We start from the raw sequence: 27,579 nt of genomic DNA on the forward strand, positions 1-27,579 counted from the left end.
TTCCCTTCTTCCTTCTTTCTTTCCTTCCTCCTTCCCTCTCTGCCTCTCTTTCTTTCTTTTTAAATGTATTTGAAAATAATCACAATAGCTGAAACGCAGACCTAACAGCAGTGCCTGATTTTGTGCTTTGCTTTGTCCCTCTAATAGAAAATATAACAAGTCTATCTTAAACTAAACCAAGTCCAAAGACAACACCTTGGCTCTGAGGGTCCATTTTATCTCTGCAATATTTGGCTGTGAAAAAGAAATCCTGGAAAAAAGGGAAGGATAAACTGTAGTCCCATTCTGATGATGAAAGCAATGTCCACAGTCACAATCAAAATTGTTCTCAATAAAGCCAAGACGTTTACTTATTAAAGAGACATAAAAAAACACAACTACTTCCAGGGCTTTGAATCAGAGCTGCAATTTAATTCACACTGAATTTGATTCTACTGTTGCTGAAGTCCTGAAGGGGATCTGTGGGGTTGGGAAGTGCCTGGGAAGGAATGATGCCTCCAGCTTCAAGTCTGAATCCCAAACGGGATGTGGCTTGAGGCAATGTCAAGGCAAGAGAAGCTGAAATGGGCTGAAACATTTCTCTGCCTCATAGCTGAGAGGCCTTCTGTAGCTCTCCTAACCCCTGGGAAAGGATCTCAGAGTAGGGGCCTTGCAGGTGAGCAGGTCAGATCTGGAGTCTGCTCCGGTTTCTGAGAAACTCAGAGTTCCAGGATACCTTACAGATTCCTCTGAACTTTCTGGGAATGAGTGAAAACTTCAGGAAATGGGAAACCATTATCTAACTGCTCTCTGAGTGGTTCTGGGATTCTATTTAACTCCAAAGTAGGAGAGCCCTTTGTAGCCCTGCATTAGAATTGCAGGAGCTTCTAGAGCCTTCCCAAGTTCACAGAGTTGATGTTCTAACCAAAAGCAGACTATGACCATTAGCTATTTAGTGGCCATCATTGCTGGTTAGGGCTGGTGGTTCATAGACGAGAAAGTCACACTCCTCCCCAGGAACTAATCTGCATTATAATTTAAAGATATTTGGCGCAAGAATCTCATTTTATGTAAGCAATTTTACCGTATACCCAGGAAGTCAAGTTTTTATCTTAATTATCACAAGTCCCTGATATATACTTATATTTCATGTACATTGTACATTTCAGGTACTATTCAGAAGTACAGTCCTTGAACCATCAAAATCCATATCACCTGGAAGACTGTTAGAAATACAAATTCATGGGCTCCAAATCAGAATCTTAGACTTCGTATGTACACTAAGATTCCAATGATTCTTATGTACACTAAAGTTTGCGCATCAACATCTCTGTCATCTGTGTATTATTGGCTTTTGGAATTCTACCAGATAGCTACCAGGTAATTTTTATGTACACTAAAGTTTGTGAATCACTCTTCTATCTTGTCTTTACATTGTTGTCTCTTTTTTTTTTTTTAAAGAATTTATTTATTTGAGGGGCATCTGGGTGGCTCAGTGGGTTAAAGCTTGTGCCTTCGACTCAGGTTGTGATCCCAGGGTCCTGGGATCGAGCCCCGCGTCGGGCACCCTGCTTGGCGGGATGCCTGCTTCTTCCTCTCCTATTCCCCCTGCTTGTGTTCCCTCTCTCACTGTGTCTCTCTCTGTCAAATAAATAAATAAAATCTTTAAAAAAAAACATATGTGATAAGTCCTCAGCTTTTGCTGATGGTCACATTATACTAAAGAAGCACTGACTGGACACGGTATTAGAACCTGTACCCAAACCTGCATTCTACGACTTATTAGCTGTGGGGCTTCCTTGAGCAAGCTGGAGGTTCTCCGGCCCTCAGTCTTGCCGTAGGGAAAATATATATTATCTCAGAATTGTATGACCAAAGTTTAGATGATGAGTATCTATGTGAAAGATCTTTGTCAGAGCACTATTGTAAATTTCAGAAAATATCTGTATAATTATGATTAACAGATTAGGCTTCCCATTTCAAAACTTCCTGATTAAGATACTCTGACAAACGTCTGCTGTTTCTCAAAGGTCACCTAAGAAACTGCAGTCTTTTTTTTTTTTTTTCAAGTAACTATGCCGTGGTACATCACAGCACTTTTAAAAATAAATCCTCTACTTTAGAAAGACTCATTATCAGTATAGAATCGCACACCTCACGGTATACACAGGAAGGTACTGCTATTCAGTTTCTCCAGATCAGGCTTAATAGTGCATATGCTGACCTGCAAATCAGGACACAGGATATATGGGATATAAAATGATACATCTCACAACTTTGAAATTAAATTTATAGAACTGCTACACAAATACTGCTTTAAGCTTCAAAAGTTAATGTGAATAAAAACAAAACAAATAAAAAAAAACCCTAAGGAATAAAATCCACTGTGAGTATATACATGTTACATTTACATCAACCAAAAGGAAGAAGGAAAATATTCTACTTTTTTTTTAAAGCAAATGTTTAATGTCTTATTTTTATTTCCCAGGGAAATGAGTAGGCATCGAAATGTCCACACTTTAAAAAAAAACAAAAACATAGTTTTTCCTCTTTAGTTCAGTTCTTTTCTCAGTTGGATTTCATTCTTTTTATTATGTCTATTTGCTATAGATGCTACGTAAAGTAAACCTACTAAAATTTCAATACTCAAAATATACTCCAATGACTAAATGTCCCAAAATATACTTGCTGAGAATTTAAAAGCAAAAGGAGACGTGTCTGATGGGCACACATCAGATGCCTGACAATCACAGTGAGACGGCATACGACGGACAGAAAGAACAAACGAGGGATGTTTAGGGCCTGGGTTCTAACTTCCGGGGTGATTTGGGAATTACCTGTAAAACAGGGAGGACTATGTGTATATTGGTTTGAATGCAACCTTCCAGGTGACTTACCTAATAGTAACTGCTGCTAGGATTTTCAGAAACAATTCCCTCTCTCAGAATATCCGCTTCTGCTTCTAGACTCTTCGGCAAGAATTTAAGACTTTCCTAAGGTATGTCTCTTTGCAAAACTCCCCGATTGCAACGAGAATAATAGTAGTTTATGTAGTGACACTCGCTGTAGATGTAGGATCACTCCTGCAGGTTTATCTAACAATACTACTTAAAAGACTGATAAAATTTCCAGAACCATGAACCTCGTGTTTTAATGCAAACCTTAACACAGTTGCTTTTGTGAAATAACCCTGGGGGTCTGTCCATACTTAGAAAGCAGTGGAAAGAAATGAACTGGGTAAAAGGCTTTGCACTGAGAAATTTCTGGAATTTCTGGCCTATGGATTTTTCCTAAAACCATTAAGATGCTTATGCAAATGTAAGTGGATTAGCATTAATGAGTGCTAATGGATTCCTTAATAAGATAACAGTCCAGTATTCCCTAGAACATCTCCTGGAAACCCAGGGTAGAAGAATAGAAGCGGGGGGAAGGGAAGGGGGAGGAGGATGCAGAATTTCTCTGCGACTCCTTCAACTCAAAACGTACTCTGGAAGTGATATTACAAGGGCATGACATGGGTTTGCCTCTGGCACTCTTGTTAGAAAAGTTGCCAATCAAATTGATAATTTCGAATTGACACCCAAACCTTGGAGTATAGACAAAAGATACTCCTGAGTGTATCAGTGCCTTGGACCTTCATACCTCCACCCCAAATTCCTTGCTCCGCAACCCTTAGGTCCAAAAACTTAGGAGTCCAACTTTAAAGACAACAATCCCATCTAATACCAGAGAGGTCAGATAATTTGTTCAAGGTCAAACAGCTGTCCAAATGCAGATAAATATTTAGGAATATTCAAAATGATTAGGGCTCCTGGCACAAGGCCTCATAACCATGATAAACCACAGAACCAGTAAAAACTTGGGTTTTTTCTTCTCTTTCTCTGTGTTACTCAAAGTTAACTTCTCAGAGCCTACAGATGTCACAAATACTTCCTAATGAATTTTCTTTAGAGAAAAATGTGCATTTTAAGTGCAGAAATTCTCCTAACTGTCTTGCTCATATGCCTCTTCTAAAACACACTGGCATTTCCAGGAACATGAAAGCCTACAGTTGGTACAGCAGTTGAGGCACTGAGCTAAACTCCATACAAATCACTGTCATTGAACTCTCACAACAGTATGACAGCGATATTATTATGACCACTTTCCTGAAGACCGTGAAGCTCACAAAAAATAATGTCACATACCTATTCAAGGAAGAGTCACACTCAAACCTACATCTTTAGGACCTTAAACTTTTGTTCCACTGCTTATGCGAAAAGGCCCAACTGGGGGCATGTGGTTATTATTAATCCTAGGATTTGAGTCAGGACTTATCTCCTTTGCTACAGAAAAGTCCTGCCTTCTATTTGATGCCCGTGCACGCAGCCAGGAGGCATGTACGCCCATCGGTGACATGAGGAGGGATGGGTTCTCTGAACAGCGAAGGTACAACCTGATGCCTTCCCCGTATGCTTGTAAACCTTTCTGATGTGACCCATTGAAAAAGCTAATCAGTTCTACAAAGAGATTAAATCACTGATTCCTCAACGATGGAATTAGCGAATCACTAAAACAGGATTATCCCCGTTTGTTATTTTAATTCCTATAACAAGTATTTATTAATCAACTATTATGTGCCAGAAATGATGCTAGCCCCTAGAGATACAGTAGTGGGTACTATTAGTTTCAAATACTCCACTCTGATTTGCTTCAGACGTTTTAACTCTTTGCTACACATAGATGGGCTTGTAACACCTGCCTATATATATATATATTTTTTTTTAATTTCTTTTCAGTGTAACAGTATTCATTGTTTTTGTACCACACCCAGTGTTCCATGCAATCCATATCTTCCCTTCAAAACCCTTAGATTGTTTTTCAGAATCCATAGCCTCTCATCACCTACCTATAATTTAAAATGCATTTCTATTTGATGATAAAACATAGTTTCCTTGCACCCCAATTCTGTTCATTATTAGCAATTTATTCTAGTCATGTATAATATAAATTCACACTCATTATATTTATTTTCATGATTCTCTCCCATTCTCTTTTCTTTTTTAATTTTATTTATTCATTTATTTGACACAGAGAGAGAGACACAGAGAGAGAGGGAACACAGGCGGGGGTTGGGAGAGGGAGAAGCAGGCTCCCTGCTGACCAGGGAGCCTAATGCGGGGCTCGATTCTGGGACCCCGAGATCATGACCTGAGCCAAAGGCAGACGCCCACCAACTGAGCCCCCAGGTGCCCGTCTTTTATTTTTCTTGCAGCCAAAAAAGCTTTGTTCCAAAGTGCGTGTCATCAGCACGAACTCCCACCTGACTGATGAAAAGACACGAATCACACGACGGAGAGCTCTGGCAGATACTCTTTATAAACTGTCAATATGAAGTGTTTCTTTGAAACATGTAAATAATAAGAAATAAAAAGTGGTACATACACTCACGTAAGAAGGTAATAACCATAAATTCTGGTATGACTGAACCATATGAAATTGGCAATACATAATTTTAAGCTACAAAAATGGCAATTTCATATGCTTCAACCTGATATTTACTTTGACTCTTCTCCCTGAACCGGGTTACATACTATCACTAAACAACCAGAGTGTCCACCCAAAGTCTTTCACTGAGTAAAATTCTTTTTCAAAGGTATCATAACACTAACTTCTCTGACAAACCCTAACAGCATCCCACATGCTAATTCTGAATACGCCCCATCACTGAAAAGATTTCTGATTTATTCTGTCCTGGTCGATAACTGAAATACAAAGTCAATCTGTACAAACTGAGGTACAAAATCCATTTTCTGTTAACATGATTTGAGAGCTAAAGCTAATATTCCGTATATATCAAATATAAATCCCACACCATTAAAAAGAAAAAAAAAACTATAACCAGAAGAGCTCACTAAATATAATTAAAGAAAAATATTAGGAGTCTGAAAGGGCTGGAGGGCAAAAGGAAAAAAACAAAAAGCTAAGTCTTTTAGGACTACAAAAGTTAAAGATTTGTTTTTCTCTAAATTTGTTAAAGAGAATCTGTCTCTGGGTTGAGAACTTGCTTGCAAAGTCTCTGCCTAGAGCAAGATATTCAGAGCCAACTTGTTAACTCCTAATAAAACAAGGCTTGGAAGGAAAATGCTTCCAGCCCCATAAGCAAAGTGTACCAGCCAGCCCTGTGATAATACCATACGACTGGTTTTCTTAGGTGTATTTTCCCCTTATTATCAACTTCCTTTTTCCATCATATAAGATCCACAAAAACATATACATCTACCATAAAGCACTTGAAGCTGGACACCTCTGTGCTTTGGCAAAAAAAGCTCAGAGGACCTATTATGTTCCATGGAAAAAGTGAGTGTTACTCACTTTCACCCTTATTATAATCTCAGCCCTCCCCATCTGAACACCACTGTCCCTTTTGGTTTGATAACATTGACCATTTCGAGTATTCCTGGAGCTTTCTGTATAGGTTAAAGCTAATTACATCTAATAATATCTTTGTTTTTATTCTTTATTTTAATCTGAAACTGTAATTTCAGAGGTGAGTTCAGCACAGGAGAAAAAAAACAGCATTTCAGAAACTTAATATTATTGTTTAGGAGCATTCTACCTTTGCCAGTTGGCATTCTGTGTGTATTAATTCTTTAATTCAACCAATTAAAGGAAAGTTAATCAAAGAAAAAATAAACCCATAATTCACTCTTTTCCATTGGCCTTTCTCTTTGCTTTTTACAGGACTTAAATATTTCAGGCCATTATTTCAAGGAAAATATTCAATAAACTAGCTGGAAAAACCTCAAAGGGATGCTTTTTGTAGGCTACATATATGGTCCCTAATTTTTACTTAACAAAGGTGTTACTGTCTTTTTCAGTGGAATTGACTATTGCTAAATCTTTAGCTCAATAATAACTAATAGAAAAAAGGAATGATTTTAACCCATTACTAATTTGCTAAGGACATTTGTAATATGAGTTAAACAGGCAAAGATTGTCTTTTTTCTCTCAACTGAGACATCGGATAGCAAATAAGATTAGTCATAATATCATATGTGTACAAATAAAACTGTCTTAAATGCATATGTTCAAATAAGTTCATATATTCAATTCAATTCGATTACTATTTACTAAAATAAGCCCTTACAATGTTCAAAGTCCTATGTTCATAGGAATCTGAGGAGAGCACAAAATGGATGCGTCCCTAAGATGTTCTTTGAAAAAAACCTGCAGTCTAGTAGTGGGATTATTCAAAACTAAGTCAAGGGGTGCCACGGTGGCTCAGTCCTTTAAACGTCTGGCTCTTGGTTTCAGCTCAGGGTTGTGGGATGGAGCCCAGGGTCAGATTCTGTACTCAGGGGAAGTCTGGTTTAGATTCTCCCTCTAGCTCTTCCCCCTCCCTCCCCCACCCCTACATGCACAAATTCTCTCCCTCTCACACATAAATAAATCTTTAAAAAAAAAAAAAATGAGTCGGGCACCTGGGTGGCTCAGCAAATTAAGCCTCTGCCTTCAGCTCAGGTCATGATCTCAGGGTCCTGGGATCGAGTCCCGCATCGGGCTCTCTGCTCTGCAGGGAGCCTGCTTCCCTCTCTGTCTCTCTGCCTGCCTCTCTGTCTACTTGTGATCTGTCTCTGTCAAATAAATAAATAAAATCTTTAAAAAAAAAAAAATGAGTCAAGGTTACTATAGAACATGGAACTTTAGAAAGGTGACAGCTTGAAAGGCCTGACGTTAGAACTCATCGCCTGACTTAAATTCTATATGAGTCCAGATTCATCTACTTCCTTAGGAATTCAGGATTCCTAAATCAGATCATCTCAAATTCCTGCAAAAGGTGAAATGAAGGCCTATCACCAGTCAGGTGAATGACGAGTTCAACCGTGCCGAGCACAGGCAATTCTCACGTTCATCCTATAGCTTCTTACATAGCATTTGTACTTAGCTTTGAGCACCCTGTGAATTTAAGTGCTTTTCAGCTTTTAACTGTAAATCATCGAAGAAAAAATAAATAATTTTTATTTAATTGATCATAAAACTAGAGAATTCTCTGGCTCTAACCCACTGATTTTCCCAAAATAAGATGATGTCACCACAATCATACTAGATTTTTAACAAGCCGGACATTTCCTGGTCTACCTAAAAACTCATTTCACAACTCTGTAGGTTCTTCATCTGGGCAGGACAAATGGAAATCTGAAACTCTGAGAACTCTAAAGCACACTGTAAGAAAAAGCTAAGAACTAAAGAAACCTGAACCTCCGTAAACCCCTAACAGTGTCACCTCCTTCAGTTCCCTATGCTCCCACTGTTACCCAAATACGGTTGGTCCAGAATCTGTTTCAGGCATTCTCCGCACCAAACCCCATCCCAACCATTCTCTCTCACTGCAGATAATCACAACAGCCCCCTACAGTGTAAGACACCCCATTCTTTACCCTTCCCTCCATCTTCAAAACCTGTCTCCTCGTCCATCTTCTTTCCTTTAGGTTCTAAAGACAACGTGGCTATTTCTCTTTCCCTTAAAGGCCAAGCATCTTCTGTGCCTCAGATCCCATCTTTCCTTGTTTGTGAGCTCCTGCTTGTCACCCGTCTCCCTCTCCCGAGCCTTTGCCTCCGCCTTTGCCTCCACTGTCTCTCTCTTGAATATGGGGGACAGGGCAGGGAGTATGTGTTCAACTTAATCCTAATGCTGCAGTTAGCTGTTTTATATCCTTTCCTGACTAAGCCAGTGTCTTCTCTCCTCATTGCCATGCCACCTTCCCTTCTTAGCTGCATATATGCTCCCTTTGTTGTCACACTATGAAGAAACAGCTTCCTCCAATGTAATCATGGTCCCCTTTTTGCCAAAGCTAAGAACCTCCAAATACCTGTTCCCCTTCTCCTCCTCTTGGCACCCTTGATAACATTTCTCCAGTAGTGACCCATCTTGCCTGTCCTCCATGAAATCTCACTTTCTTCCTAACCATATCTTCGTAACCCATGGCCCTTTTCTTCTCAAAGCTTCCAATCTCCTCCTGTGCTCATCTTCTTCTTTTAGCGAATGCTCTTTGGGTGGGATTTTAACTATCATGTCAAAAACACTGACTCCAAAATTCATTCTCTAGTCCTGTCCAATGGTCAGCTAGTTCCACATCTTGAATGGCCCAGTGGATATCTCTACCTAGTTCCCCAACTCTCAGTAAGTTATAAGCCATGGATCAATTTATATTGTCCTATCTCTGTCAAAACTATGAAGAGTCACTTAAGCTCAAAACCTTGAATTCTACTTTGATTTATTTTTCTCTCTCCCACACACATCTGGCACTGGCCGTTTCTCTTTCTCACTGCTGCCATCAAAAGCCACAGATGGCCGCAATAGATTCCATTTTGCCGACTTCCTCCCAGGTGCACCTACTGCCCTGTCCCTCCCAGCTGCCTCCTCCCTGCCATACACACTCACCCCCACGCACAGAGGACTGCTAAAGAAATTTCTTTTTTATATCACCGTTTACATGGTATTACTCCCTTGCTGAAAAACTTTCATCGATTCTCAATATACCTCAACCGCTTTCAGAGTTCCCCAAGGTAAGGTCCCAACCTTATTTTTTCATCATTAGAACACCAATATTACCCCCAGCCAGATGCCCCCCAAAATCTCAGCTCCTTTACCAACGTTTGATGCTATCAACCCCACACCTAGCTTTTCAGTTTCACCGATTAGCCACCCCGGGCATCACAGGATAGTGCTGCGATAAAGGTACTGTCATTCTAGACAGAGTGAACAACCACCGATATTTTCTAGACATTCATGCTCTTTTGCACCTCTGCATCTATACCGATGAACTTGGCAACGGCCTGAAGTGTTCTTCCTTCTCCTTCTCTCCTGCCAGAACTTGACTGTCCTTAAGGTGTAACTCATGAGCTGCTTTTCAAATTACCCTCCTCTCCGACCTAACACTTGTTAGGTAAAACTTACGGACCATTCTCTGTGCTACTATAACACAGTTTATACTACTGCTCTACATTCGCCAGATGGAGGGCTGCCTCCCCTGCTAGGTTGACAGCGACCCAACTAGAGGCTGGAACCACATCTTATGTGCTTCTGGATGTTTCTCACTGCTTTTCGCCGTGAAAATGGCCTGTAGTAGAAGCACTCACTAAACATTTAATTAAAAGGAGTTCTGTAACTGTGACTAATTATCTCGCAAGGAGGGACTATGCAACGTTCCCTACTTAGAATCCTGCCAGGTACATAAAGTTGATGCTCAAACTAATTTTACAGATGATGGCTTTTTGAAACCAAGAGCTGTGTCTTAAACTTCTTTCAAATAGTAATTATCTATGATAGATGAATGGATGGACAGAGGAGTAAGGAAAAAACATCATTTTCCCCTTTCCGTCCTTTCAAAACGGCATCATAAATAGTATACATATAAGGAGATAGCAAGTTCCTTTCTTTTCGCCTACAAATCATATTGTTGACAAATGAATGCTTCACATTTTAACATTTATGCCCATTAATGAACAAACAAAGTTCAGGCCAAAGAAGGAGCTGTCAGGACAGCCAGAATGAGCTTCGTAAGATCCAAGCAAGGAACCGGCCGTAGCTCGGGGCCCTGGCATTGCCCCACACGCCATTCTTCCACTCCCGACACTACCAACGTGTCTCTAATCGGGGGGCCAAACCGGCTAACGTGAGTGATGCATGAACACCAGTGACTCTCACAGTAAAAAAAAAGCACAAGGCTCTTCCAATAAGATGGAAAGTGGCTGGGAGTGATGTTTCTATTTCCACAAATATTTGTGTAAAATTTGTCTAAGTTCAAGGGTTTCTGCAGAAGCCAAGGACTTGACGTTGGCCTTACTTCAGGCAAGATACGGTACAGGCAGAGGGACCAAGTTCCTTGCCGCACACCTTTATTTCCATCCAAAGCTGAAAGAAAATCTCTCTCATGACTCAGAAAAATTAGGTAGACAGAAGTAAGTTGCTTTTACCTCATCAGAGCTAAACAACAGCAGAGGGAGAAGTCCCGGCCGTTGATTAAAGACATTGTCGTGACCACCGATACCGCCGTGGCTAAGCGGGGACTGCCTCGTGGAACCAGGTCAGGGGACATGGATTCTTCTATTCAACTCGGAGGCACCACTTTGTAAATGACACAATCATTTTTGGGTACAAGAGGTGCTTTAAATGTGGTAACATTATATCATTTCAGCTATAATGATCATAATTACTTATTTCTTTTAATCACAACCCACTTAACCACTTTAGTACAGAGGACTAGTTCAAGGAGTTTAATTTTCATTCAACATCTAATCTTTGTGTTTACTGAAACCCTTCACGGGCTTTGTTTACTGTCTGCTTGCTGGCCTGGACGTTTGATCTTGCAAGACTAGATCAGACAGGGTCAGATAAAATACTGATTACTAGAATAAACCAGGCTTGGAAAAGTAACACTGGTTTTTACAAATCCTCATGTCTTCCAGCTCTTTAATATTTTGCAAAATAAGTTCAAATAAATAAAATTAAGACAACTAACAATCAGGGGGTTCTTGAGCAATGATTGAGAAAAGAAAAGTGATGAGGATAATTTTGCTTTCTGGCCAAAATAGGGGGTTTGGTTAGGTCCGTTCATTGTAGTGGTGTTATTTTATGACACAAATAATTTTACAATATCCACGAGTATTTGTGTGAACTTGTAATGACCCCTTAATTCTTGTGACCAATGAAATAGTTGAGACTGACCTGACCAAAGATGACACTTCATTTGGCTTTTGGTTTCAGATGAAAAACACTTTAGATATGACATTATTTTAACTTATTAATTTTTAATTAGGAGACATTTAAAATATATGAGTCCTTCTTTGTTAAGGCACTTTTTTATTCTTAGAAGATGCCCTGCAGAAGCAGATTGACAGAGAGTATCATTTCCGATGGTACTTCGTATATAATTGCCACTTAGTCTCATAAAAATGATGAGGCAACTCATATCTACATAGTTAATAGAAAAGAGGTTAAAAAAATAAGTGTTTCATTAAAGTGTGCAGAACTTATGAAAAAAAAACTGATGGGGTAAATTCAACATAATCCCAAGAATTTTTGAAAATCATTTTGTAGCAGCATGAACGTTTCCAGGTCCCTGTGGATTATCCTTGTGTCCAACATTGAAACTCCTAAACATTAAACAACTGTTAATACTGGTCTTTTTTACCCCCTGCTTTTACACAGAATGTAGATTTTCTTTTCCTCATACTTGGGAGCTTATGAGCTCTACACGGTAAAATCGAGGCAAGAAGCAATTACAGTATGAGATGAACAGCAATATAAAATACTGTCTAAACCAACCTACCACCCTATCTACCCACCAAAAATTCCTGGTTCTGGATGTTAAATTCATAGTTCTGGATGTTAAAAGCAGAGGATGCCAACCGTCTCTCCCCATCCATCCTGAGTTAACACTAACGATAACTCAAAAATGTCTGTGTCAACCATGATTGTCTTTGAAATTAAAGAAAAAAGGTAAACACAATGTACTCTGCTGTGATCACTGGGGAAAATAAAGTTAACATGCTAAGCCAAACTAACTTAGGACATTTTAAAGAATAAGTGTAAATAGTTTAACTGTAATAACAACAAATTCAAAAAATGCGCATTAAAATGTTTACTTCCAAATTCAGACAATTCCATTTGTATATCGTTTTTACATCTGTTTTTAATGATATCAAATTATTGATTGTTCATTTTTCTCATATTTATTTAAGCATTAACTATAGAATTTGCAATCTGATCCCTTTTTTTAATCCTACTGTAGACTTTTATTTTTGCCAGGTTTTAGTCATATTTACTTTGATCTTTCCGAGTATATAATTATTTTACTGTTTATTTATTTCTATGAGAAGAGAAAAAAATTTTGACCTAGGAGATCTATATGCGGCAATTTGTAACAGAATCACATAGCTTATGTTAGGAAATCATGGTTTTGATTAAGAAGCAACCATTTAGTTCCCACTGTTTTATTAAAACAGACATTAGCAGATAATAGGAAACATATTTAACAATGTAGCTGCATTTAGTTTGGGACATTAGTAAGTTAGCATGAGATTTTCTTCTATACGTTGTATCAGCCAGGCTACATGTAAATTGGTAATTTGGGGGTGGAAACGGGGGAGGTAGGGGCAAGGAAGGACACGACACTCCAACTGCCAGGTTCGCAGGAAGAGCCCTAAGGTAGAATTCTGCTTTTGCTATTACTCATTCCCAGATCTGAAACTCATTCCTTGTCTTTCTCATTTTGAAAATGGATGGACACAAACAGAAATGTTACAAACAAAATCATTCCTTTCCCATGAGAAGTGGATTCTACTCGATGGGAACTCCCACGGTGACATCTATTCATAGCACAAAGCTTCTTTCAGATGAAATGTGCCTGGATAGGTCCGACACTGCCTTTTCCCTGAGGGTCGAAAGTTAATAAAATATACTTCTCTGGGTGTTTCTTTTCTGTACACCATTATACCTGCCACGAATTCTTTGTTTTTCCTCCCACTCCCTTGGTTGATGAATCAACACCACTTGAACTGTTTTACGGCAGCTTGTGTTTACTTCACACATACCTTAACCTTCCCTTTTCTCCTCCTACTGACACACACACACATGCACACACACACTTCTCAACAGCAATGACTGGCTCCATCTCCTTGAACAGCAAGTGCACAGAGTGTCTGGCAGCCTCTTCAGGTGTGGGTCCTTGACTTCCTGATTGAAATCAAGGTCTCAGTCCGCTTTTATGACACTTAAGATTTAACTGTGCATTTACTATCTTGGGGGAAAAAAGAGCTTAAAGAATTGAATCTCTAAGAGAGAAAAAAAGGTAGAAGATATAAGTGTTCATGTATGTGTGTGTCGCATGCGCGTGTGCGCGCGCGCGCACACACACACACACACACACACACACACGGGTTCTGTAGTGGCAATTCTGAAAACACTAGAGTGGAGAGCTTCTGAATCTGGAATTACACTCCAGCCTATTACAAGACGGCTCTCTCTTCCTTTCCTCTTCCGACAGCAAGTAAATGGGATCTAACAAATGACCTTGACGCTGCAGGATTCTTTTGATTTTTAGCCAAAGAGGATATGTTCAAACACTTCAACAGTCTTACTTTAAAAGAAAAACTTGGAGACAACGCTTAGAGAAAAGAAACCCTTCTGAACTACACAATCCCGTCTTATAATGAGAAGGAGATATTCATCTTATCCTGTCTGAGAGTTAATATTAGTAATATTGTAAAGCAAGTGCCTAAAGTAGAACCTTCATGCTTCTAAGAATTTTAGGATGCTGAAGAGAAATGGATCTTAATTCAATTTTCAGTGCACTTTAACTCCTTCTGGGTAGTTCAACATCTTGACTTTCCTTATAAACTGGATATTTGGAATAAAATGCTCTTTTGTAATCAGAAATGTGCTGCCGATGCATGTAAAGTTCACGCCCTCAAAAGGTAACCCGGGAAACAGGATCCCAAACACTAAATGGCCAACAAGCGTTACTTTGATCCCGCCTCCCTGGAGGACACCGGCAGGTAGTAAAACAAATAATTCATCTTTTACTTTTACCTGCCCACCGTAAATGGTCCTATAAACCTCGGATGGGGGCAGGGAACTTTCAGCAAGGCTGTGAATACCTATAATAGGGCTTGATGGATGACGTTATAACCATGAGAAAACAGGGCCGGACCCTCGACCATCCAAGAGTCCCCAAGTCCGCTCAGGGGCTGGTGGCATCTGCATTTGAATAGCATCTGAGTTGGGCTGGAACCTCAGAATGTTTCCAACATTGACATATTTGTACAGAAAAAAGATCACTGGTACATCTGAAGGGCTGGATGGTGTAAACAGCATACCACGTATCAGACAGGACACTGTATTTTCAGGCCCAGGTACGTCTCCACATTTACCATATTACTGCTAGTACTACCGTTACTATTAATTATTATTTTAGCATTCTAGTGTTACTGATATTATTTATTAAGAGGTTTCTTTATGCCAGTATTAACCTAATTAGTCCTCACGGCTAGTGAATGATTCAGATACTTTCATTGTTTCAATTTTCAGATGAGGAGACTGAATCTCGGTGAAGGTAAATAACTTGCCGAAACACACGCTAGCAAAAGGGAGAACAGAAATTTGAACACAAGGCTGCTTTACAACAGAGGCCCTTTGACAGAGCGGAGACCACTGCTCTGGAACTGTCACCAAATAAACACATCAAAACTCCACTTCTAACCAAAGATTTCCTGATACCACAGCCAGCAGTCATTTCAATTTGTTACTTGGTATTTGAACTATCAAGTGCAGATTAATCCACAATGACTGCTTTTGAATTTCCATTAATCTATTAATGGAAATGATTTATTGTTTGAGTTTTTTAAATAGATATGCCTATCTGAAATAAACCTATTTCAAATATTTCTAAAAATCTTGGCCTTCACATGCATCGCTTACAAAAATGGTCAACTTCACGTAGTAGGCATCAAATTTTACTTTAGTTCCTGTAGGAAATATTAAGAAACTTACCTTGGTAAAAATTATACATATAATTTTATAAAAGTGTATACAGAAAATTAGCATAAACTCCAAAGAACCAATACTTCATTGACCTAAGAAACTAAAAATAGGCTTTAAAAATAAAAATGTCAGTTTACCTTTAATCTTCTTGTACTTCTTATACCATCTCCCAAACTCCTGGCACTTGGTTGCTGACACGTTGGCATAATATGTGCTATTTACAATGGATGAAATCATACTCTGAAAAGAAACAGGAAATAATCGTTATGTTTTCCACCATCAAGTACTTCTTTTTAGGGGTAAGAAGTCTCGCCCACACCTACCTCCGTTGTCTTTTAAATCTGAAGTAGTCATCCTCCTGCAAACTAAACTATCAAACATCAAACACGATTACCAAAATTTACTCTTTCTTTAACTTCTACTTGTATGATGACAGTGTTTTCTCCAAAAAGCCAACCTTGGGGCAATGTCAAAGATGGAGGAGGCAGGACATCTGTACAGATTAGATACAAAGGGAGAGAACAGTTGTGACTTAGGAGCAGAGTAAAAGGTGAGATCAGATGCTCCAGCATTGGTAATTCAAATAATGCCTTTCAGATGTTTCTGTTCTGCTTCCAACTGCAACAAGCTTACACAGCCAAGAATCTGAGAACATCCGTGCTACACACTGCAGAACAACATTTAGGGAAATAAGTTAAATTAATATAATTTATAGAAACGTGTGATTAGCACTTGTGTGAAAATTCACCAAATGAAAAAATTAACAGTGCTATTTTAGAGCAGGAGAAACTAAACATAACACTTGTACTGTGTTTCACCCAAAAATGAATCAAAGCTCAAACTTTCTGAGTGCTTGAGTACCTCATTCCTTCTTGCTTTTCATTCCTTCTCCCTCCTCAGCTCTAGCCTTTAGCTGATTTGTTTGTAAATGGGACGGACAGGAAAGAGAAGAGTATAACCCAACTTGGCACTAAAATATTAAATTATAATTGCACACCTTGAATGCAATTTCCTACAGGTATGTTTTCAGTCAATACGGCATGTTTGGACCAACATTTGTAACAGATGTTAATTTATATACCTGAACTGACTGTGATAATACAGTCACAAATTTATACAGAGATTTTTACTTCACAAACTCTATCTAAAAACAAATGGATATAAACTCAAGAGATCCAAATGGCTTCTGTAAGGTCTTATATCTTGCCTTTGAAATTTCACCGTTCTTCAAAAAGGTATCTCCAGATAAGGATGGAACAGCTGTGTAAAATCTCAAAACTTCGAATGGTATTTCTTCAGAGTAGTCACAATAAAGAAGATAACCATAAATCAAGCCAACAGCAAGTTATTTAGTGAGAGGTTCAAACACCAGCAAACAGTACTGCATAGACTCCCATTTAAAACAGTTCCCTCACTGAGCCCATAAAGTCCCTCTTTTTCAAAAATCACTATGCAGTGCTGGTGGGGGAGGGGAATTCTAATTCAATTCACAGAAACCTCTTTGGCCCTTTCTACATAGCAGATGGCTAACCTCCCCCGGTTGCTGGTCTCTAAATGACAATTCTGTTCTCTAAGGGGAGATAGTAAGAACCTTTTTAATCTGAGGATCTGAACACAGTCCTGGGAACACAAAGATCCGGTATCACCTGACTGTATCACCAAACTTCCAGATCCTGACTTAGAGGATCAGTGGACTCCTAATCTTCCTGAGGCAGGTTCTGCTTTGTGTGTTACTAACAAAGAAGTAAAGAAGTTTCTTGGCTAGCTGGGCTAGTTCCCTCTCTGGGCTGAGTTTTTCTCTGTCTTAATCTGCGAAACCCTTGAGGACAGTGACTGTGTCTGTTTCATTCCCCCCCCCCAACCCCCGCCAAGTCTAACACACTTCTCATGTGGGACATCTGAGTCACTGAAATATACCAAATGAAAAGGGACAGGGATGAAATTTTCAAATGCCAAACTAAAATGTCATAATAATGAACATTTTAACATGAAACTGGCCTAATAATAGATACCCCAGCTATGCTGGTGTATATGGATAATTGCGGATGTACTTGTCATCTCTGTCTGTTGTTTGTATGAATGTTATCCTCTGGAGAGGCACAGGACAGGTGGTCATTACAGGAAATCGAGGTAAGCCTCCTATTGCAAAGTCGGTCTGAGAGACAGACTAAAGTGTCTCAATTACTACCTACAGCTGTCTAGCAACTCTTCCTCGCCCCTAAGACCAGGCCACCAACCCATGTCATTGTGGCCCCAGATGATCCACATTTCCCACATTCTCTAACCTCCCTATTTTGTCCTTGTCCCTGATGTGTCTTCACTGCACAAAGCCAGTGTCCATCTATGTGGAAAGGTACTTAATATCTGGGCTTCCATGGTCTCCATCACCAGATCTTTTTTTTTTTTTTTTAAGATTTTATTTATTTGACAGAGAGAGAGAGAGCAAAAATAGGCAGAGAGGCAAGCAGAGAAAGAGGGGGAAGCAGCTTCCCTGCTGAGCAGAGAGCCTGATGTGGGGCTCAATCCCAGGACCCCGAGATCATGACTCAAGCCGAAGGCAGAGGCTTAACCCACTGAGCCACCCAGGCGCCCCTCCATCACCAGATCTTATACTAGAATCAGGTTCACACAACTCATTTAAAAAAGAAGTTGACTCCCCACAGACTCAATCAGATTTGCTCTCTTCTGCAGATAATTATAACTGAGTTTCTATCTCTACTGGCCATGGCAGCAGTGGAGGGGGGATATAGATTTGAACTAGGAGTTTAGCAAAGGAATTAGGTAGCAGATAAAGAAAATTTCCTAGATAATGAGAATCTTTAGTCCCTCAAAGGTCTCTCTGAGTTTGTGGCACATCTTATTCATATTAATTCCCCGCAGGTCTTTACATCTAGTTGACACTCAAACTAGTTCTACTGATAAGAATTTTCATAATTCATCTTCAGAGAGCTTTAAAAGCAGAAGAGGTACATCTGGGGCATATTTCAGATGAAAGGTCATGTTATGTCTTATTATTCAAGCTTCAAACATGAATATTCTCTAACCCTAAATTAGACTGTTACATTCTCATAGCCTGAGTTCGAACTTCTGGGCCTCACTGGCACACATACACAAGGACATCTAAATGTTAGTGTCAATTTGTTTTTAAAAATATCAAAGTTATTTCACTATAAACACTGAAAGGAGCTAATATGGACCCAGCATATATTGACTTTGCTCTACTTGGAATAAAGTTTTCCAGAGGTCCTGGGGAATAGACAATCTGCATTTACCACATTTCATCCATTTTACAGCCACATTTTTTAAATACTTTAATGTCACCGAAACTGGAACGCATCTTACAATCAGGAGCATCTCAGACCTGATGAGATACAGTTGCTGCAAAAACAGCATGAGTAATGATTAAAATCTCTCCCACCAACCACTCTGCCAAAAAAACCCTAATTTCCATTTACTGCTTTTTTAAAGTATGTACATAGTTTTGTACTTTATACTGCTCTTTTACGTTTTCCAGGGATGCTAGAACAACCACACAATTGGACTTTTAAGATCTCCACATTTTTTTGACAAATGAAGAAAGATTTGAGTGGGCTTTTTCAATCCAGACCACAACCAACTTCTGAGCCTCCATGTTGCATAAAAACAATGTTGATACAAATAAGCCAAAAGAGATGTGTGTTATTTCTAACACTTGAAGGGATAATGTTTCACTGAGGCTCATATGAAAATGACTTTGCACTTATGAAGTAAGCTTAATGGCACGGTGGTGGGCAAAGACAATGAAAGTAGAGGGCACACACACACACACACACACACTGGGCAATCAGACAGACCCTTCAGGTACTTAGTCACAGCCATCAGCACCAAGGAATAGTAAGTGTAGATAAAACTGTGCTATGAAAAATATTATGTGTTAAAATAAATAGGAAGGTTTAACACATCTTCCCAACTACAGAAACTTTTGGAAAATTTCAGACTTCTTTGTAATTCAACATTACATCTTAAATACAAAGATTTTAAATGAGGAATAAAATCCAGGCTTCCTCATTTGCATTCACTCTGACACATAGTTTGCTGGCTGTATTTGAAAATTATTTAAAATAATAATAATAATAATTATTATTATTATGTATTTGAGGGTTTAAAATATAGCAGAATCAAAATTTACTAGCTGATCTGAATTTGCACCAAGCCAAATTGCAAGAGATTATACTGTTTTAAATATATATTGTTTGGACAATAAAATATATTGTTTTAGTATTTGCTACAGTTAAATAGATGCCCTTATCTAAAAATAGATTTCCTTTCAGGCTCCTGAGACAAATTTTAAATTCACTTGTTTGTTTTTGAGGAGCTCAGAGACTAGATGTCACCTGTGATATGGCTGCATTTTTCTAAATGAGAGCCAGGAAGCTCAGAATGAAGCATCTTGTCCAAAGTCAAATGGCAGTGGAAAGCCCCATAAAAAGACACTAGTACCAGGCCACATTATTTCATGGGTCTCTTACAAAGGGAAAGCAAATTTTCACCACCACCTCCATCAGCTGGTACAAACTCAACAGCAGATATTGCAAACGATTCTTCAGACCAAGAAGATACAAGGTGTGACCAAAGCAAAACATCAAGTTGTGACCTTGGGCCCCTACAGGAGTTAATTAAGGAGTTCAGAAAACTAAGGAAACTAGAGACAGTTTAAGCCTTAATAGGAAGAGCAAAACAATAAACACAGATTAAGACGATTGGTACAATACATGTGAAAGACAGAGACCTCAGCACTCCCTCCTCCTCCCCAAGAAAAGGAGGATAAAATAACTGGATATCCTTTACCACACTCTCCTTGGCTTAGCGGGATTTATTTGTTTGAAAAGCAGTGTTCTACTAAGAGTAGCTAAGCTGCAGATACATAATACACTTGCTATAAAAAAGAACATTTTAAAACCAAAGTGAATGGTTACACTCTCTGTCAGTAGGAACGCCCTGTCTCAGCAAGAAGAGCGTCAGGGTGGGGAGAGAAGCTGGCATCTCGTAGCATGTCTACGGGGGAGAGAGCGTGATGCAGGCCATGAATAATATATGCATTTTTTTGCTCGTTTTCAGCCTTTTTATTCTGCTTTGCGGTATGCTAAATTACATATTAAACATGAGATTATAATGATACGTCCATCAAGTACAGTAAAGGGAAAAACCTGATCTGGAGAAATTACTTTGTCATGAAAAATTCAGTTAATGGTACTTGGCAGCCTTCTGCTCTCCCTTTCTGTCCCCATTTCTGAGCTATACGATCAGAATTGAAAACTTGGCCATTCTAGCTGGAGGAAACACTTCCGCTGGGCTCCGAGTGCGGCGGGACGACATCGGAGAGCTCCTCCCTACGGTGCTGCTGGAGGCTCCCTCGTCTGTGAAAGTGGATGTCGCTACCTGCCTCAGGGAGATCACTTGTCTAAGGGGCCTAGCACAACACAGGGGGTCCGTGAGCGTCTGCTCTCTCCCCTCCACACCATCACTTCACATGTTCACGGCCATGACCCAGGCAGGGATTCCTTTCAAGCTGTCAGCTGCAAACCTCCTTCATTCAACAAGAGTCATGAGGTTGGGCCTTGAACAGAAACAAGCTCACATGACAATGACTGGAAGGGACGGCTGGCAACCGGTTAACACAAGACAGGACGCATCCCCGCTACGTGCGTGAATTTAAGACAAAATGGAACAGACAGTCGGCAACTAGTTAATGACAACACTGGTCCACACGGTGATCAGCCTCTTGTCTATACGTGAGCACATGGTCAATTTGTTTCTTCTACCAACCCAACCGGCTGCTTGAGTTCAGGGCCTGATTATTTCAGCATATTGTACATTCAAGTTGGTCTTTTAAGGATCCCTCAAATGAGCAAGGCTTGCTCAGGATGGCAGAAATAATTATCCTACAGTCTATGTCTTTAAAAGACTGTGAAAACACCACATCACTATCATGTGATGGAGGAAACACTTCCGCTGGGCTCTTCTGTAACGTTTTCCCGGTTCAGTAACTACTGCCAGTCGTTTTGTTCCTCAAATATTTGGCAATAAAACCTCCAGTAAGGGCATGGGACAGAGCTGCTTTAAAAACATATCTAAATGTTAAATGATATAAGCCAGATAAAAAACCAAATATTCCATGATTCTACTTTTGAGGCATCTGGAACAAGTAAATTCATAGAGTCAGAGAATACAACAGAGGTTACCTGGGGTTGGGGGTGGGCAGAGGGGAATGGGAAGTTTACTACATAATGGTGGTGGACTTTCTGTTTGGGGTGGTGAAGAGTTTCTGGAGAAAGATAGGGGTGATGGCTGTAAAACATTCTGAATGTAATTAATGCCACCAAACTGCAAACTCAAACATGGTTAGAACGATACACTTCATGTTATGTATTTTTACCACGAAAATAAACTTTAAAAAAACCTATCTAGAGTCACAGAAAACCTGTTCTGTCACAGGGGCTGCAGGGGAACGCTAGAAGGGGTGTGCCTTTGCAAATTACTTGTTCTTTCATCTCAATTTTGAGTTAACAAGACTGTCTCTTGAGTCTTTCCATTTGGTCATCAAATAACCAATGAGGTAGACAAGGAGGTGGTTAGCTCTGCTTATGTCAATGGATCAAAACCTAGAGGACCTAGGATTCAGTCTTTTAAACCTTCCTTGAGTAAAAAATAAGTAAGCAGGGGCGCCTGGGTGGCTCAGTGGGTTAAGCCTCTGCCTCTGGCTCAGGTCAAGATCTCAGGGGTCCTGGGATCGAGCCCGTCATTAGGCTCTCGGCTCAGCAGGGCACCTGCTTCCACCGCCACCGCCTACTTGTGATCTCTGTCTGTCAAATAAATAAATAAAATCTTTAAAAAAATATAAGTAAGCCACAGAAAGATGTGTTCATAACATTTCCAAATTGGAATAGTCAGTTAGAGGAGACTATTTAATAAGAGACCTAAGACTAAGGTTAGGAGGCTTGGCACAGACTATACGGCTGGAGGGAGAGGCTGGACGTGGTGACTCAAACGAAAACAAACTCATATGAAATGTGAGGGGGACATCAGAGGAAAAGGAAGAGGCCATGAGCACTAAAACACATCTGGAAAGGTGAAATCAAAAATAAATACATAGACACACAAATACAACCTATACTTTCCAAGCACCTAGCTAGACAGAGAACAGCAAAATCATGACTTCTCTCCCTTTAAATATATATGCCTCAGCCTGCAATTGTTGCCCTTTTACGGACTTTCCCACTTTTCTTCTGCCTTCAAAGGCTGCTCTTTTGAACTGTAGAACACTGGGATGTTGGACAAAATATATACTGGCCATTGAATCATCATTCCTTTATGTAATCACCACACTTGAGTAAGGAAATACCTCGTATGGTTTGGTTTGGAGAGAAAAAGGAAGAACTGTTTCAAAACCGTTTGTTTACTCCTGAACAGTGTCTATCTTACATAGTCCAGTAAGTTACTTTTCCTTTTTTTTCTTTAAGATTTTATTTATTTATTTGAGAGAGAGAGAGTGAGAGAGAGCATGAGAAGGGAGAAGGTCAGAGGGAGAAGCAGACGCCCCATAGTGCTGGGAGCCCAATGCGGGACTCGATCCCAGGACTCCGGGATCATGACCTCAGCCACAGTCGCTTAACCAACTGAGTGAGCCACCCAGGTGCCTGCTACTTCCCCTGTTGAAGTAAGTAGTACTCTTCTTCCTAGGCTGAAAGCTGCACTCCTCTCTCATCATCCCCATGGCAAAACGCCTGACTCCTAACTGGGACCCTGCTGATGTTGGTGGAATACACTGTTCAAGTACTATTTCACCATTTCAGCACAAAAGTGCATTCCTTTTCACATTATGTAGGTTGAACCTAAAAAATGCATGCCCCTGGCCTATGACAACCACAAACAAAATAGGTGAACTTATCCCCACAGTGAAATGCAATCTAGTTATGCGACTGAAGGGACTAGTCGAGAGCGTGTAGGGGTAATAGCTGTAGGATTAATGCTGGGGCCCACAGGACATGTCCATGCTCACTGAGGACTACCCCGCAAAGATTTTCCATAATCACACAGCACACCAGAAGCCTAAATCAAATCTCCCCCAAATTGAAGTAATAGGACTGAGCCCCGTTTGATTCAAAATGTAACAGGCTTCGACCACCAAATTACTGTATTCACTGTTTCTAGTTCAAAACATTCTAGGGCTGCCAAGAAGCCATAAACATAATAAAACTTTACAGTTTATAGCACTTTCTAAAACATTTTTAGACTTAATTCATTAAACATATTACCATGGTGGTTCTCGACCAAGAGTGATTTACTCCCTTCCTAGGACATTTGGCAATGTGTGGAGACATTCTGGTTGTCACAGCTGGGCACAAGGGGGATGGTAGCATGCTACTGGCATCCAGTGGGTAGAGGCCCGGGACCTGCTACTTATCCTACAATACCCAGGACAGCCTTCCTGCACCTCCAATCTGCACCATCAGACTATCTGATTCCCAAGAGATAAATAAGGCCAAGCTGAGCAACTCCTGCATCAGAGTAACAACGACTTCCAAGACATACACGGTGCCGCATGCTGACAAAGTAACGATCGAGTGGCGGCCGATCGAGTGAGGAGAACCCGCAGGAGCACTGACAACGGGCTGTGAGATGCACTACGACAGGTGTGTGTACGAGAGGCTCCCAAGGGCAGAAGCAGCAACTGCTTAGACCAGGAGGCCAGGGTATGTCCCCAGCAGTGACTTGCCAACTGGAATGTGCAAGACAACTTCATCAAGCAGAAGCTACCCCTGCATGCTGGCCATGAGAAATCGCAAATGCAAAAGCAAGCATCAGTCACCGGCATTGTACACGGGGCTACGGAAGCCGGAGAGGAACACGGTGTGTCTCCCTGGAAGGCCAGTCTCATGTGAACAGGAGGAGAAGTTAACAGGTAGAGTAATTTCTTTGGCATTTTTTAAAAATATCAAAAATACAAGTATATGGAGTAGAATATAAATTTTGCACGATTTTTAAAAAATAACACAAGAAGTTGCGTTGTTAGACTTCTAATGCTGAAGGAACCAGTTAGGTTGCTCCCACCCTCAGGAATATTTTGGTGACATCTGAGCAATGGCAAATGTTCAAAAATAATTAACTCCAGGTGTCTGGAGCACATAGAGGATGCAGGAAAAAGGAAGAAGGTGGTGGCTCTGGTGAGAAATCAGGCTGGACAGTATCATCTTAACAATTCTTAGAGGCCGTGTCAGCAGTGGGCACCTCCTTCTGGCTGGGCAGGAGCCGTCACTGGAAGCTTGGAGAGAAGGAAATGGCAAGATCTTGGTGTTGGGAAAGCCAGAGACAGGAAAAAGGTTAGGGTTATGAGGCAGATACGAAGACAGAATCCACAGGATCAAACTTGGGAGTGATGGAAAAGAAACATTTTTAGGCTGAGCAGCCGGGGGAGCCAGTAATGAGAATAGAAAATGGGGGAGAAAGAGGTTTTTATAGTAGGGGTAAAGGTGATCCCATTCAAGCCTCAAGACAACCCTGAAAATTATATGAAACATGTACAGTCATGCCCAGTTTCCAGAGGAATTCAGTGAGGCCCCAGAAGTAGATGGGCTTGCCCGGCATCACACATCCAACAAAAGAGAAGAAAGATGGCGGCCAGGGCTCTCAGCTCCCGATCTGGGTTCTTTCCACTAACGTCGTCTCTAGCCGCATGTTACGGGTGTAACTAACACTGATGATCACAATAGATCAGTTGTGACCAAATTCTCATTGGCTGTTAAGAGCGTTGGATACAGTTCCAAATTGGTGATATTAAGTTAGGAGCTTGTCTACTTCCAAGCACAGCCCATTTTGACTTCCGGGTAAATCCAAGAGACAATCACTTGTGACTGACTGTGAAATTCAGGACAAATGATTTCATTTTTTCCCCCTAAACTGTTATTTATCAATCCCTGCATATGGTCAGAATAATTTAAAAATCTTATTTTTAGAACTTCAAAAGCAATCACCCTGGAAGAAATCAAAATCTAGCAACAGGTGTTAGCACCTACACACCCACCTACACAGAGGAACTGAAATGGCCCAGGTGCAAGCTGTATGATCAACAGCAGGGCCCCGACTGATGGCCAAAAGACACCTGTGTTCCTTCCTAACCAGCTACCGCTACGTGAGCGCATGCCTTCTTGACTGTTTGGGAGCAAAAACATGAATAGCATGCTTTATCTCAGAGGATTTTAAAGTCCAAAACATGCTCCACGACACACATCAGAAATACTCAGTTCACACCAACAATATCGTGTCTCTGTATTAATAGCTGATACTATTAATGGAGCGTCATTGTATGCCAGGCGCCAGACCAAGAACTTATGTGATTTATCTCATTTACTCCTCCTATTACTCTCCTGGTTTTACTGACAAAGAACAAGGCTCGTAGAAGTGAGGTCATGGAGGCCTGAAAGCCATATCTAACTGATTCCAGAATTCATGCTCTTAACTACCAGGCTTCCTGCTTCCCCCAAAGACTCTATTATCCTAGAACATAGCTCAGGGCACATCGGGTTTCTATGGTTCTTGTCACCTTCCCTTGAACTTGACAGACATGTAATTAGTCCATTGTCTTAAATCAAGTGTAGCAACTCACAGAGGAAGTGGATTTCCATTCATAGCTTGAAACAATGTCAACCTGAGTTCATGTCCTAGCGGTCCTAAGCCACTGACCCTAGCCACCAAAATATTACCTCCTCATTAGAAAAAGTGGATCCCTCACCCATGAACATGGAAAAGGCAGCCCTTTCCCACTCTTATTCTCCTGTCTACCTCTTCTTTTTGTGGCTTGTATGAGTTTCTCACGAGTTCATGGACTATCGCTTCTTCTCAGGATCAACTTTCACACACAGTATACCCACTGCAGAATTTATACAAATGTCGACGATGTAAAGATCCTGTCTCCTTGCTGGCAAGGGAAACGTTCGATAAACAAGTAAAAAATAATTAAGATGGGCCTGACACGGTTGACTCCTCCCACTGACCATGTAAAGGGATGGTCTGGAGCCTGAGACTTTGCCGGGGAGATCCGAATCTCAACTTGCCCCGGAGCCTCCTGAGTAAGCTTAGGATGGTAAAGTGCTTCCCTGAGTCCTGATTTCTTGATCTGTAAAATAGAGACCCTGGAGCCTACCTCCTGTGGTATACATGAGAGGTTAAGGACTGCAAATGTGAAACGTTTTAATACCTGCTCATGGCATCAAAGCCCTCGGTAAGTGAGAACTTCCACTCCATGACAGAAAGCACCACAACCTCTGCATTTCTCCCCACTGAAGTGTGGTGTAACTAAACTAAAAGACAGAAGACAGCTCTCTGAGCAGGACCGCCGCTCCTCCCTCACCGCCCATCAGCGGCTTTCTAGGTTCCCCCGAACCCCACTCGGGTATACTGACCTGGGAGAGAGGGCATTCTTTGGCTAATGTGCTCTGGTTCATCTCTTTGAGCAGTTCCTTTAAGGCATTGCGGACTGTGGCGTGGTTCCACTGCTCCGCAGGCAAGTCTTCCAGCTTCGAACAACTGGGAAAACAGGACAAGAATGAACAAGGCGCAAAGCTGAACGGAGGGCCCTGGCTGCAGAGGGTACAGAGCGCGACCGTCATGCCGGCCCCTCTGCCAGCAGGGGGACAACTGCTGAAGTTCTGGCTCCAGGGCGGGCCCTGGATGAGGGAAAGGGAGCGAAACTGCTTCTCCAGGATGCACCCAGAGCCCAACTCGGCTCCTTTAAGATTGTTTTCACACTCGCCGAAGAATAGTCACTTCAGATGGGAAGAATTGCTAATAATTTAAAATATGGTTTTTCCAGTTTGTTGATGAAAATACCAAGGCAATGTGATTATAAACTTCCACTGTATGAGTTTAATTACTGGACACCCCTAAGGTTTAATGCAGACAAGCGGTCCATTAAAATTCAAGGCATGAAGGTCTACTCTTCACTCTCCCAGAACAATTCGGAGCATTGTCTTCCTAACCCAGAGTAACTTTTGGGAGAGGACACTAAAGCCTTCCTAGACAAGGATGGGGATGTTGGG

General features: G+C 40.7%; 1 protein-coding gene across 1 annotated transcript in view; it reads right to left on the bottom strand.

The window, feature by feature from the left end:
* Positions 1–27,579, bottom strand: part of SATB2 (SATB homeobox 2) — a 181,492-nt gene that overhangs the window by 76,929 nt on the left and 76,984 nt on the right. The window contains exons 5-6 of the mRNA XM_059393138.1: positions 26,944–27,067; positions 15,643–15,745 (exon numbers count right to left, since the gene is read on the bottom strand). Of these exons, the coding sequence (XP_059249121.1) occupies positions 15,643–15,745; positions 26,944–27,067 (227 nt within the window). The remainder of the gene's footprint in view (positions 1–15,642; positions 15,746–26,943; positions 27,068–27,579) is intronic.

This window comes from Mustela nigripes, chromosome 3 (assembly GCF_022355385.1).
Source record: "Mustela nigripes isolate SB6536 chromosome 3, MUSNIG.SB6536, whole genome shotgun sequence".
NCBI classification, from domain to species: domain Eukaryota; kingdom Metazoa; phylum Chordata; class Mammalia; order Carnivora; family Mustelidae; genus Mustela; species Mustela nigripes.